This window comes from Aptenodytes forsteri, unplaced genomic scaffold (genome assembly GCF_000699145.1).
Source record: "Aptenodytes forsteri isolate BGI_AS27 unplaced genomic scaffold, ASM69914v1 Scaffold17, whole genome shotgun sequence".
NCBI classification, from domain to species: domain Eukaryota; kingdom Metazoa; phylum Chordata; class Aves; order Sphenisciformes; family Spheniscidae; genus Aptenodytes; species Aptenodytes forsteri.
Genome location: NW_008795027.1, coordinates 58,473 through 72,165, shown reverse-complemented (window position 1 = coordinate 72,165; position 13,693 = coordinate 58,473). Strand labels below are relative to the sequence as shown.

At 38.4% G+C, this 13,693-nt stretch overlaps 1 protein-coding gene across 2 annotated transcripts in view; it reads right to left on the bottom strand.

Annotated features, from left to right (window-relative positions):
• Positions 1 to 13,693, bottom strand: part of CPT1A (carnitine palmitoyltransferase 1A) — a 40,986-nt gene that overhangs the window by 4,536 nt on the left and 22,757 nt on the right. For both annotated transcript variants that reach the window (XM_019471205.1, XM_009275986.2), the window contains 7 exons: positions 12,828 to 13,023; positions 11,505 to 11,693; positions 10,386 to 10,491; positions 8,756 to 8,872; positions 7,788 to 7,952; positions 6,344 to 6,478; positions 728 to 880 (listed from right to left, as the gene is read on the bottom strand). In XM_019471205.1, the coding sequence (XP_019326750.1) occupies positions 728 to 880; positions 6,344 to 6,478; positions 7,788 to 7,952; positions 8,756 to 8,872; positions 10,386 to 10,491; positions 11,505 to 11,693; positions 12,828 to 13,023 (1,061 nt within the window). The remainder of the gene's footprint in view (positions 1 to 727; positions 881 to 6,343; positions 6,479 to 7,787; positions 7,953 to 8,755; positions 8,873 to 10,385; positions 10,492 to 11,504; positions 11,694 to 12,827; positions 13,024 to 13,693) is intronic.

Here is a 13,693-nt window from a genome sequence, read left to right as displayed (position 1 = left end):
GTTAGAAGCTTGTAAAATCTCTAACAATACACACGTATCTTGAAAGTCTGCAGAAGCTGTAGAAAGTTGTTTTATTCTTGACTTAGCCACTACTCACATTTAGGAGGGCAAGCAGACAAATGTGAGTAGCTTAATTTGGAGGCAAGCTGGAACACATTTTTTATTAATCAGAAAACATGAACAAGTGCAATGTAATTACTTTTATAAAACCCAACCTTAAAATCTAGTTTAAGTAATAAAGCATTTGTTATGGTAATAAACAGTGACATTAATGTTGTGCATTAAAAAAAAAAAAAAAAAAAAATCACAATATACAGCTCCTTTAACTCACAGTAACTTAAAAAAAAGTTATTTTGTCACAGTTCCAAAAGAACATTCTTGAGAGAAAACACATAGCCTCTGTTGTGCTGCCTTGAAAATACGTAAAAGCCACAAGCAATGAATTTTTTTTTTGGTAATACTGACTATATCTTTCTTGCAATCCTTAAGATGTATTATACTGCAAAGCTCACAGAAAGCATTACTATAGGTTTATTAATAAGTGTATACATAAAGCAAAATGAAACTAACTTGTAATCTACCAGCAGATGTTAAACAATGCCACCTAAACTCTTACCTTTTTTCTTAGGAAAACCAGAGTTCTACAAGTATGTAAGTAGATACCACAAAACGCTAAGTAAATAAAGGATTATTTACTATAATTAAGTCATCAATAAAAGTCACTTACTTCCTTAAGGAAAGGAGAATCTACAGCAAGGTACTTGGACACAACATAAAGGCAGAACAGATGGCGGTCAATGCCAGCACCAGTCATGGCAAGACGATATAAGTGCTGATGTTTGGCAGCAGCAAGCCGAAAGAACTTAAGCTTATTTTCATTCTAACAATGAAAAAAGACGAAGAAAAATCAGTTAAGTGAACTGGGTTGAGGACAGAGGTGTAGAAATTAAGTTACAGCAATGGTTCTCAAGACTAAAGCACTTATGGGTCAACAAGTACAAGATAATGTATGCAACTAACACCAAATACTAGTATCCTCTGGCTTTTCAACCTCATGTATTCAATTTCAGGTATTAGCAATTGTCAACTATTACCCACTGTAAACAGTGCATAATGAAAACAAATTTGTATTTTAAGTGTGATCTAACCCCAGAATCAAACATGATTACAACTCAAGTTTACCACATTATTGTGTATTTAGTTTCTAGAGACACTGGTCTTAAAAAGTTATAGAAGAGCAAATCTCAACATGATTTAAGAAAAGCTGGAACTGCAACAGCCATTTTAGGAGGCAAACTGGCAACCCTGAAGGTATTGGGGTCCATGAATGCTGATTGTTTTTTAAAAGCCTTCTCTTAAGAGTTCAGGAGCAGGCAATTCCAAAGTGTCGGAAGTCAAGAAAGAGGGGCAGAAGGCTGGCTTGGTTGAGCAGAGAGGGATCTTCTTCTAGAACTTAGGTGGAAAAAGAAAGTATGTGAATGCTGATTGTTTTTTAAAAGCCTTCTCTTAAGAGTTCAGGAGCAGGCAATTCCAAAGTGTCGGAAGTCAAGAAAGAGGGGCAGAAGGCTGGCTTGGTTGAGCAGAGAGGGATCTTCTTCTAGAACTTAGGTGGAAAAAGAAAGTATGTGGAGATTGAAGCAAAGACCAGGTGACACGGGAGGACTGCAGAGGTGCTGTTTGCCACTGCAGGGAGAAAATTCATGTGGCCAAAGGTCAATTAGGGTTCAAGTTGGCCAGTACTGTGAAGGACAACGAAAAGGTCTCCTCAAAAATAGGGACATAGACAAAGCAGAGACCTTCAATGCCGCCTTCACCTCTGTCTTTAACACTGATGATGGGCCCCGGGACCGCCCCCCCACCCCAGAGCCCTGTGTTGGAAGACTGTGACTGGGGGGATGATGAACTCCCAGCCAACTCTGAACTTGTTCGAGACTTGCTGCTCCAGCTGGAGGAACATAAGTCTATGGGGCCTGGTGGGATTCATCCCAGGGTACTAAAAGAGCTAGCCTATGTTATCGTGGGACCTCTCTCCATTATTTTTCAATGGTCTTGGGAATCTGGAGAGATCCCAGTCAACTAGAAGCTGGCAAAAGTTGTCCCAATTTTCAAGAAGGGTAAGAAGGAAGACCCTGGTAATTGCAGGCCTGTCAGTCTCAATTCAGTGCCTGGTAAAATCATGGAGAAGGTTATTCTGGGAGTTATTGAAAAACAATTGAGAGACAATGTAGTCATTGGTCACAGCCAACATGGGTTCACGAGGAGAAAGGCCTGTTTAACAACTTCCTTTTATGACAAGGTCACCCATCTAGTTGGCCAAGGGAAGCCAATAGATGTGGGGGGTTTTGGATTTTAGCAAAGAGTTTGATAACTGTCTCTCACAGCATCCTTCTGGACAAAATGTCCAGCGTACAGCTAGACAAGTCCATAACACATTGGGTGAACAATTGGCTGACAGGTTGGGCTCAAAGAGTTATAATAAATGGGGTTACATCAGTCTGGCAGCCAGTCACCAGTAGGGCTCCCCAGGGCTCAATTTTAGGAACAGTGCTCTTTAATGTTTTTATAAAGGACCTGGATGCAGGAGTTGAATGTACATTAAGTAAGTTTCCTGATGATACTAAATTAGGAGGAGCTGTGGACTCCCTCGAGGCTAGAGAGGCCTTACAGAGAGATCTGGATAGACTAGAGAGCTGGGCAATCACCAACCGTATGAAATTTAACAAGAGCAAGTGCCGGATTCTGCACCTGGGACAGGGTAATCCTGGTTATACGTACAAACTGGGGGATGAGAGGCTGAAGAGGAGCCCCGCAGAAAGAGATCTGGGGGTTTGGGTCAATGACAAATTGAATAGGAGTCAACAGTGTGCCCTGGCAGCCAAAGGGGCCAACCGTGTCCTGGGGTGCATCAAGCACAGCATAGCTAACTGGTTGAGGGAGCTGATTGTCCCACTCTACACTGTACTGGTGCGGCCCACACCTTGAGTACTGTGTGCAGTTTTGAGCACCTCAATATAAGAAGGACATCAAACTATTAGAGTGTGTCCAGAGGAGAGCGATCAAGATGGTCAAAGGGCAAGACTTGCGAGGAGCAGCTGAGGTCACTTGGTTTCATAGAATCATAGAATCATTGAGGTTGGAAAAGACCTCTAAGATCATCGAGTCCAACCGGACCCAGGAGTCGAATGTATATTAGGTAAGTTTCCTGATGATACTAAATTAGGAGGAGCTGTGGACTCCCTCGAGGCTAGAGAGGCCTTACAGAGAGATCTGGATAGACTAGAGAGCTGGGCAATCACCAACCGTATGAAATTTAACAAGAGCAAGTGCCGGATTCTGCACCTGGGACAGGGTAATCCTGGTTATACGTACAAACTGGGGGATGAGAGGCTGAAGAGGAGCCCCGCAGAAAGAGATCTGGGGGTTTGGGTCAATGACAAATTGAATAGGAGTCAACAGTGTGCCCTGGCAGCCAAAGGGGCCAACCGTGTCCTGGGGTGCATCAAGCACAGCATAGCTAACTGGTTGAGGGAGCTGATTGTCCCACTCTACACTGTACTGGTGCGGCCCACACCTTGAGTACTGTGTGCAGTTTTGGGCGCCTCAATATAAGAAGGACATCAAACTATTAGAGTGTGTCCAGAGGAGAGCGATCAAGATGGTCAAAGGGCAAGACTTGCGAGGAGCAGCTGAGGTCACTTGGTTTGTTCAGCTTAGAGATAAGAAGGCTGAGGGGTGACCTCATCACAGTCTACAACTGCCTCAAGAGGGGCAGCGGAGGGGGAGGAGGTGATCTCCTCTCTCTGGTGACCAGTGACAGGACACAAGGAAATGGAATGAAGCTGCGTTAAGGGAGGTTCAGATTGGACATTAGGAAAAGGTTCTTCACTGAGAGGGTGGTCGGTCACTGAAACAGGCTCCCTAGGGAAGTGGTCAGGGCACCAAGCCTGTCAGAGTTCAAGGAGTGTCTGGATGACACTCTTAGTCATATGGTTTAGGTAGTCCTGTGAGGAGCAGGGAGTTGGACTTGATGATCCTTATGGGTCTCTTCCACCTTGAGATATTCTATGATTCTATGAACACTGTATGAATGTTGCAAGGGCTGAAAGAAAGTGTCTGTTCAAAACATTTATATAGCCACTCTGTTAAGATTTTATAATGTGGAATGCAACACACTGAGTATATGGCAACCTGTCACTTCTTATCTCCAGTATCACTGCATTTTGGGACACAGTGAGCAGCCTATTTGCCTCCAGCATGAGAAACTAATAAAACACTTGTAGTCATGCTAAGCATGCCTACCGTTGGCATTAAGGAGTAAAGCTTTGTGGATAGTCCATGGAGGATACAAGTGCTCAGGAAAAATTCTAAGGAAAAACCCAGAAAAAAGTAGAAGCAAGCAGTAAAGGCAGACAACTCTTTATGTGTTATGAAAATTATATTAAATGCATTTATGTATTATTTTAAAAAAACTAAAAATTGCATTATGAAGGCAGGGTTCCTCTGCTCTGTGGCTGATCATTCCCAATGAAGGGCAGTAATGAACCAACAAGTCTGAAAAAGAAAGAATCATGTTTGTAGTAACCATTACAAAAAAGTGAGCAGAATGAAGTCTGCTATATATATATGATCTTGCCACGTATGGGGTTACCTTATTCCTTTAACAAAAATGCAGATGTGTAACTGCAGAGATGTAATAGCAGTAAGTTCTGACATTAGGACTATGTTAAAATTACTTTCTATACACAGGGTAGTTGTACAGTAGCTGTGCCAAGTCATGTTATGTATGACATGTTGACATGGCTGGATTTCCAGACTTGCACTGGTCTGATCACAGCTCCTAGCATAGCATATTGAGAAATCATGGGGGATTTTACCTACATAGAACTTCCAGAAAGAGGAAGGAGAAAAAAGTTTCTCTCTTTCTCTGTGCATCTATTTTCTTGCAGTAACATTTATTCATAGAATCATGGGGCTAGAAAGAACCTCAACTGTTCATCTGCTTAGACTTCTCTGCCTTAAGATCTGATCAACTAAAACTCTTTCCTGAAGGACCATTATGTAACTTACTTTTAAAGATTTTCAAAGTGAAAAAACAACCTCCCCAAGTAATCTGTTTCAGGCTTCTCACTATTTCCCTCCTTACTAGCAGGAGATGTTTTCCTAATGTGTTTCTTTCTGAAATTTAAGTCTATTACTTCTTGAGACAGAGAACAGATTATTCCCATCATCTCTGCATCAGCCTTTTTATCCCCTTGAGCACAACCTGGCTCTCCACCTCTTCCACAGTGTTCTCTCTTCTTTAGACTAGGCAAGAATAATTAAGTTCAAACTCTCCTCACAGATCCTCTTCAGAGGTTTCTAACCATCCTTCTTGCTCTCCTTTAGACTCTCTCCAATCCACCCATACCTCAAGTGTGGTGTCCAAAACTGGACACACCACCCCAGCTAATGCTGTACTAGAAAAAAAGTGCAGAGACAAAAGACTACTAAAAATAAAGGGCAGGACTATCTAAAGTGAGGGCTCCATTTTTCCAAATGGCATAGCACTGAATGTGCTATGTAAGTGTTCAGTTACTGATTATTATAGTCCTAGATCTTTTTCATTAGAACTTCTACCCACACAGCTGTTACTCAGGCCTGGATGCAATACCTTGAGTACATTCCTATCTAACAAAATCCTCTTTTTCAGGTCAAATTTTTATTGACTCTGAAGAAATGGAAATCCCCTTCAGCTTAGCAAAACCTGCAAATGTAATGATTTATTTCATCAGCTGTATCTGTGAACAGTGGATTAAAGAACAGACAGTCCTTAAGACAACCGTCTTCCATTTTGATAGCAAACATTTTAACCGGTATTGTCCAAGTTTTGCAAACCCAGTTTTCCCCTAGACCATGCTTCCTTTGTTTGCTAATTAGAACATCACAATAAAGATTAAAAAGCCCATTGAAATCAACATATAAGAGCAACTACTTATTTCCTGTGAATAATACTTGCTTCCCTATCAGAAAGGAAAGCCTAACTGGTATGAGATTACTTGTTTTACAAATCTATGTTTGAATTTTATGAGTCACAAAAATTTCACAAGTCATCTTAGTTTTCTGGAGTTCAGGAACTCTAAGAAATGGCATATTTGGCTAAGTTACTGCCATTCTCTTTCGGAATAGCCTTGAATTTCTGCCATATTGACAGAAAATGTGGACAATTACCTTATGCTGCACTTCCTTCCTAAAAAACAAAGGCATCACTCTAAGCGTTTAAAAACGACCTGGGAACTTATACGGATATCTAGTGATAACTCATGTGCCTTATGGATTGTATAAGGCAACAACACCATGAACTTACATTTTCAGTTGGGTCTTCCATGGTTCGAACAAAATTACATGATTCAACAGTACACGAACGAACAGTTTCGGTCCTGCCTTCTCTGAACAAGCGTGTCATAGAAGCTTCATATGTTAAAGAAAATTTTCCCATATCCTTGAAAAGCAAAAAATAAGAACTTAAAGGTTTAGCCAGAGTTAGCCACTCTTTCTTAATCAACAGTTCAAGGTAAGCACACAGGATATGAATCACTCCACAAATTAAACTCAACATTAAGTTTTTAGTAGCCCACCATTAGCGGTCTTACCTAAAGATAATAAAGGCAAAAATAAAATTAGTAGCAGGATTTGATAAATGCTAATAGAACAACCAAACTAGCAAGGACTACCCTCTGAGTTTTATATTCAGTCTTCTTCAGTTTATAACAGAAGCTGATTTAAAGGCTATCAAAAACCTATTTGAAAGTTCAGTGGCTTCCTAATTAACAGAGCTGTGGTAAGTAATAGAGGAAACTAACATCCTTAAAAGTATTTTCAGTTAAAGGTTTAATAGCATGGAGATGCATGCCATTGTGGAGATTTTCAAGAATGTGAGAACTGAAAACAGTCTGCAAAATCCAGAAAGTGTGGCTTCCATATTTCCTGTAGATGTGCACAATCTACAGATTAAAAGTTGCCAAATGATAGTTTATCTAACACGTTAGCAACTCTACCTGTCTAAAACATACATCAGAACAGATCGTGAAAGTCTGTTCAGTTTTAGATTAAGAGGATGGGTGTTCAAAATAAAAGAGGTGGGTGGGTAATCAAACTATTTGCCACGTAGCTACCCTAACCAATGGTAAGAAAGACTGTAAGTGGTAATAGCAGCCAGGAAATCTGGATGCTTTGAAAAACCATTTGGAATGACTTTTTAAAAAAAAAAAAAAAAAAAAAAGTAGAACAGTAACTCAACAGTGACAGCTAGAAAGCAAAATGAAAAACATGCATCTTGCTACACTGGTGTTTTCTGAAAGCACATTATAGAGAAGGTGAACTAACAGAAGAAAACAGGCAGGCATTTCTGCTAATCCTGTTAGGGAGTGTCCATGACTACTGAATTAAGGGTGACTCCAAACTAAAAGATAAATTTAACACTGTTTAGACTACAACACTGTTTAGATTATAACCACAGCTACTAGAAAGTTTCATATCTACTTCTTTCAAGTCCAAAATGCCTAGGGATAGACCAACTAAGCAGCAGAGGAAAATTTGCACCAGTGTCGATACACCAACCTTTGGACAATTAATTTCCAGCTAGTAATCTGTTTAGGGTTTGTACCAATTTCTATTGAATGTCTTTAATAACCTTGCACAAGCAGTGCAAGATTACTCTAAAGTACTTTACACAGTCACGTTTTAATCACAAACACGCTATACCCAGTTTAATGAGATTCCATAAGCCAGAAACAGTCTGTTGTTCTTACCCGATAGTGAGCAAGCTGCAGGGCAAGTTGCACGAAGGCATCAGGGCTGGTTTTTGCTTTCTTTATTAGTCCCTTCCCAAAAGCATCAAAGAAAAATGAATGGAAGTCCACATCATCTGCCAGAGCTATGGCAGTGCTCAGAGACCTCTCAATCACTTCTTGACACTAAAACAAACAAATAAATAAATGCACATATGTGCATATACATGCATTTGATGGCATTTGAGAGGAATGTTGAAAAAGCACAAGTATTTTTAATTGATAAATAAGAAACGCTGCCTTTATGCATGCCAGGAATATCATTATCTAAATAAACTCCCTTTGGAGAAAGAGGAGAAGCTATCTTTGCCAGAAAGTTAAAATTTGAAAAGCTAATGAAAAATAAGTTTTAAGCCAGTACACATCTGGAGTCCAAAAATTACACTTTAAAAAACACCCCCACATTAAGACTGTTCAGATCACTAGAACGTAATAGAATGACTGACAGAGACAGAATGGCAATAGTGTTGCGTGGCTTCCAATCTGCCATACATGCTTAAACATATCACTAACCATTACCTTTTTATTCAAAATTAAAATCCAAATAGGTGATTGCAGTTTGTCTTGAACTAAACTATTACACAAGAGCATTTGTTGTGACTATAGTAACGAAACCTCAGCAACTTAAACTTCATTTTAATACAGTTACTATTTAAAATAAGTATCCACTTATTTTTGACATTTTACCAACCAAGAAAGTTTCTAGTAAAAGGTTGGCATTTCCTGGCCAGAATTTTTAAAGAGTGATGTTAAAAACCACTGATATCTTTTTAAGTAAACTCAGTAATGTCCACACATGAAATACACATCTTACAGGACTCAAAGGAATTTAAAGCTGATTTATAGGGTTATCAGTAATTACTTAAATTATTTGACTGCTCAGGAAATGAGGAGCTTCTTCCTCAAACCACTAGCTGTTCTGTACTTACTTCTTCTGGAATTTCCCATTGTAGTTTCGTAGGAATAGGAATATTTTGATTGGTATCTCCTTTGCAATGCCCATCTTCTGAATAGCCCAGTTCAAGATACTCAGTTGCCATTGCATTCTGCAAAGAATGATACTTCTTCAGAATTGCAACACATTACATATTGCTGTGGAATTAGGATGTCATTGTGAAATCAGTATGACCCATTTTCAGTAGATAGTGAAATACAATATACAATCCATTTCCAAATACTGAAAACAGCTGCAAGTGAAGCCCTCTGATTTACCTCTTATTTTAAGGCATTTTTACTTGTGTTCTGAGTGGGAAGAATACCAGATATGCACAAATACCTATTCAATTACACTGGTGCATTTTGTTAGATGCTATTGAATTCATTAAAATGTTTCAATTAAAAACCCACCTCAAATTTACTAGTAATAAAAAAAAAAAAAGTCAGTCTTAGAGTCTTAGATTTCACAACCTTTGTTCAATTTAGATTATAGAGAATCTCTGCAAGTTTGTTATGTGTCAAAACTTGTTCATCATGAAACAGTTTATTTCAGAGTAAGTGCATATCCCTGCAAGAATTTAATCATTTTTAAGATTTGCATCCTACTCAAAATTGCAATTTATTCTATATGTTCACTAGAGCTCTTGGGTGGGGAAGTAGAATATTTCCGAGATGAACAATAGAACTTGAACAACAGACAAAAAAGGCTCTGTCTTACAAGATTTCAAACAATATCCTCAGTGTTAAAAAAAAAATTAAAAAAATACAGAACTATCAATAGATTTGAAACTGCTCAATATGGAAAGAGAAAGCTTGACAAAAATCTATTGCGTGTTCTACATATATATTTCTAATCTCTTCTTTTAATTTAATTTTCTCACTTAGTGGTCAGAACAATATATAATAAAATTAGGAAATTACTTGGGACACCAGTCAGACCTGAGACCCATTTTCACAAATACATAATGAAATCAGAATTAGCTACTGTTAATGAAATAGTTTTCAGTGATTGAGTCATGTAACTTTTTATGGGTTTAAGCTTCAAAAAGAAAAAGAAAAAAATCAAATAGGATTTAAAGTAATAAGCTAAGCTCATGCTGAATAAACCTGACAAAAAGTGCATTTATTCCATTCATTGCAAATAAATACAAGATATAATTTAAACAGCATCTCAATCTGCAGCTTATCAAACAATGGCTTAGAGGAAAAGTTAAACTCTGTACCGTTTCTTTAAATTTTGAAAGTAAGTGGGATTTTTATAGCACAAGAAAGCTTAAGTGCTTCAGGAGCATGTATACACGCAAAATACAATGCCATATCAAAGAGGCAACAATCTATTGATTTAGATTATAAACAAGTTAGATGGGGAACTGTATCACTTTTCTATGGAGACATCTATGTTCATTTAATTTAAAGGACAGCAACCTTTTCTTTTAAGCAAGGTTTGTTTTTTTGTTTTTTTTTTTTTCTTAATTCCACAGTTGCTATAAACACAGGCCTGTAATCACTCATCAGCAACATGAATGCAAGGGATTCATGCAAGGGTACCTGCTGATCTTCAGGACTGTTGCATGGACCATATCACATTATTTTCTGCATTAACTTTTTGTACTAAACACCTACCTCCCACAGGTGTCCAACAATAGGAGCATCTGCCCAAGAGTGCTCTGCATTCAGACCCGTTCTGCCATTTTTGAATATTATAAGAGTGAATGTTTTATCAAACCACCTACAAAAGAAATTAAGATTTCCTTATGGTTTTGTAGGTTTCAAAAGCATTTTTATACTGCAACTTCATCTCTCAAAAATTCACATTCAAATGCACTAGTTCTTAGGGGTTTGGGGTTTTTTAAATAAGTTTGTTTAAATAAATAGACATAAATTTGAACCTCATGAAGTTCAACAAGGCCAAGTGCAAGGTCCTACGCCTAGGTCAGGGCAATCCCCAGTATCAATAGACTGGGGGATGAAGGGATTGAGCAGCCCTGCAGAGAAGGACTTGGGGTACTGATGGATGAAAAATTGGACATGTGCCAGCAATGTGTGCTTGCAGCCCAGAAATCCAATCATATCCTGGGCTGCGTAAGCAGCAGTGTGGCCAGCAGGTCAAGAGGAGGTGATTCTCACCCTCTGCTCTGCTTTCATGAGACCCCGCCTGGAGTACTGCATCCAGCTCTGGGGTTCCCAGTACAAGACATGGACCTGTTAGAGTGGGTGCAGGGGAGGGCAGGAACACCTCTCCCAGGAAGAAAAGCTGAGTTGGGGTTGTTCAGTCTGGAGAAGAGAAGGCTTTGGGACACCTTGTGGCCTTTCAACATATAAAGAGGGCTTATAGGAAAGACTGAGAAAGACTTTTTACCAGGGCCCGTAGTGACAGGACAAGGGGCAACAGTTATAAACTGAAAGAGGGTAGGCTTAGATTCGTCATAAGTTTTTTTTTTATTATGATGAGGGTTGTGAGACGCTGGAACAGCTTGCCCAGAGAAGTTGTGGATGCCCCATCATTGGAAGTATTCAAGTCAGGTTGGACAGGGCTTTGAGCAATCTGGTGTAGTGAAAGGTGTCCCTGCCCATGGCAAGGGTGGTGGACTAGATAATCTTTGAAAGTCCCTTCCAACCCAAACCATTCTGTGATTCTATGAAATTTATCAGCTTGTAAGTCACTAAATCATATGTATTAGCCATGAGAATTAGTGAAATTCTAAAAAAGAGAAGGCGTTTTCCACAGAGTCAATACTGTACCTGTCATAACATCTGCCATGTATTAATGATTTTGCGTATGTATCCAGTGACCTCACTGGATCTTCTTTCCTGTACCCTTGCTCGATGTCATCCAATGTCACAAAAAATGCTGCTTTTTCAATAGCATCTAAGGACTGTTTGTTCTTTCCATGGCTAAAATAAGCCTGTCGAGCTTTAGCCCATGGTACTCTGCAAAAAGAATATGGTTTATAGCCAGATCACGTGAATGTGTCAATGTTTTATCACCCTTAAGATTACTATGAGACATTCCTCCTACTTTTATCAAATTTGAAGCAACTACTTTCATTGCATTTAAACTATATCAGCAGTGAAAAGTTCTGAAAAATACACGTACAGTGTAATCCTAGGAACCAATTCAACATATAAGCTTCACACATGTGTGAAGCTTAAACCTCAGAAATTCAGCATTTCTGCAGCATGTAATATGTATAGCTATCATCCACATTTATAACTGAACAACAGAAAATATCTATTATATGGAAGAAGAAAATAGTAATAATAATGAAAACAATCAACAGATTAATATCCATCGTTGTAATACCTAAATCTAAGAATCTGGACAATTGTCAATAAAAAGTTCCATGGTAAATGCCTGAAAAAGATCTGAAGTTAAAGAAGTCCTGAACAATGTAATTTCTGTATGATTGCACCATGTTTATTTATAAATTTATGTGGTTTTCCCAATGAAAAATTATTTCAGTTTGTTTTAAAGCAGAAAGTGAGAGAAAGGGAGGACTCCTAGTAAGAAAGTATATTAAGATCCACAGCTCTTTCTCTTCCTTGTCCAGAAACAACTAGACAGATTAAATTGTGACAAACTTAGTTCAATTTAATTCAATAATCTTGCACCTCGAGCCAACTGAGTATATACTGCTTCATTTTGTAGGTGCAAGTCATGAATATGGAGTAACAAGTTACTGAATTTACATTCTCAATCTTAATTTTTAAGATATTCTTTAAAATGCCAGCGAACCCCAGAGTAGATATAAAACTGATGCAGTTCAATATGTGTAATACCGTAAAGCTTCTAGTTACCACTCTTATGATAACCAAAATCAAATCAAACTTCTCCAGGTAAGTATAGGTAAGCTGCATACAGGGTTGCCACTGCAAAATTACTTTTAACTCCATGTAGTTACAAATAACTGAAGAGCTGTTACATGTTAGCAAGATACAAAATCAGTAATAAAGGTATAATCAACTGACTGCAGACTATTTTAAAATTCCAAAGCCAATATTCAATTAGTATACTATGCAACTATTTCTAAATATGAAAATTAATTTAAAAAATAACCACCATACCTATCTCCTGCAGTAAGAGCTGCTAGTTTCTCTTCACCAGCCTGAGGCTCTGAATCATCATCAAGAATTCTTTGCATCTGCTGTTCAATTTCTCGGGGTTTCAACAGTCTACCATCATGGTACAGCCACACTTTGAAGTAACGGCCCTTATGATACACAACAATGTGTTTACTGTCTTTCACATGCTGGAGAGTATCTAGAATTGGAAACACTTACGTGAAAACAAAGCTGAAGTCTCAAAACACTAATGGACTAAATAACATCAAATACCTACTGCATGCACTACCAGTTAGCAACAGCTTATTTATTTTAACAAAGTAATAAATAGTGTGGAATAAACTGCTCCATGTTATTTCATCACAAAGATTCCTGCATGAAATAGTCAAATACCCAGATTTGATAATCATTTGCATATATAGCTCCACCAGTTTCCACACTGGAGGCCAATATTAAGCAACTAAATCTGTATTTCTGTATCTGAAAAGTAAGCACTAGCAGCGTAGTCTGATTAAGCAGTCAGCAAAAGAACACACTAGAAGAGCCTGAGGAAAGGTACTTGATTTAAAAGTTGGGGTTTTTTTTTAAAAATCATCTGCATTCAAGTGCTAGACAACTCACGGTGCAATCTGTGGAGAATCTTAAGAGAGCCCAATTTTAGTACCATAAGCTTTTGTTCACATTTATCCTGGCAGATGCAGAGTGAACACTCCATCTATGGCCAAAAAGTGTAGTGTTATGGAAGTCAGTGAAGCAGAAACCTAGGCCACAAATTTTTCATCACTTTATTATTTACATGGCTTAATTGGGATAAGCCTGAATTTAGTCATGAAGGCATTGTATCAAACTACAGATGAAGGTTTCTACAG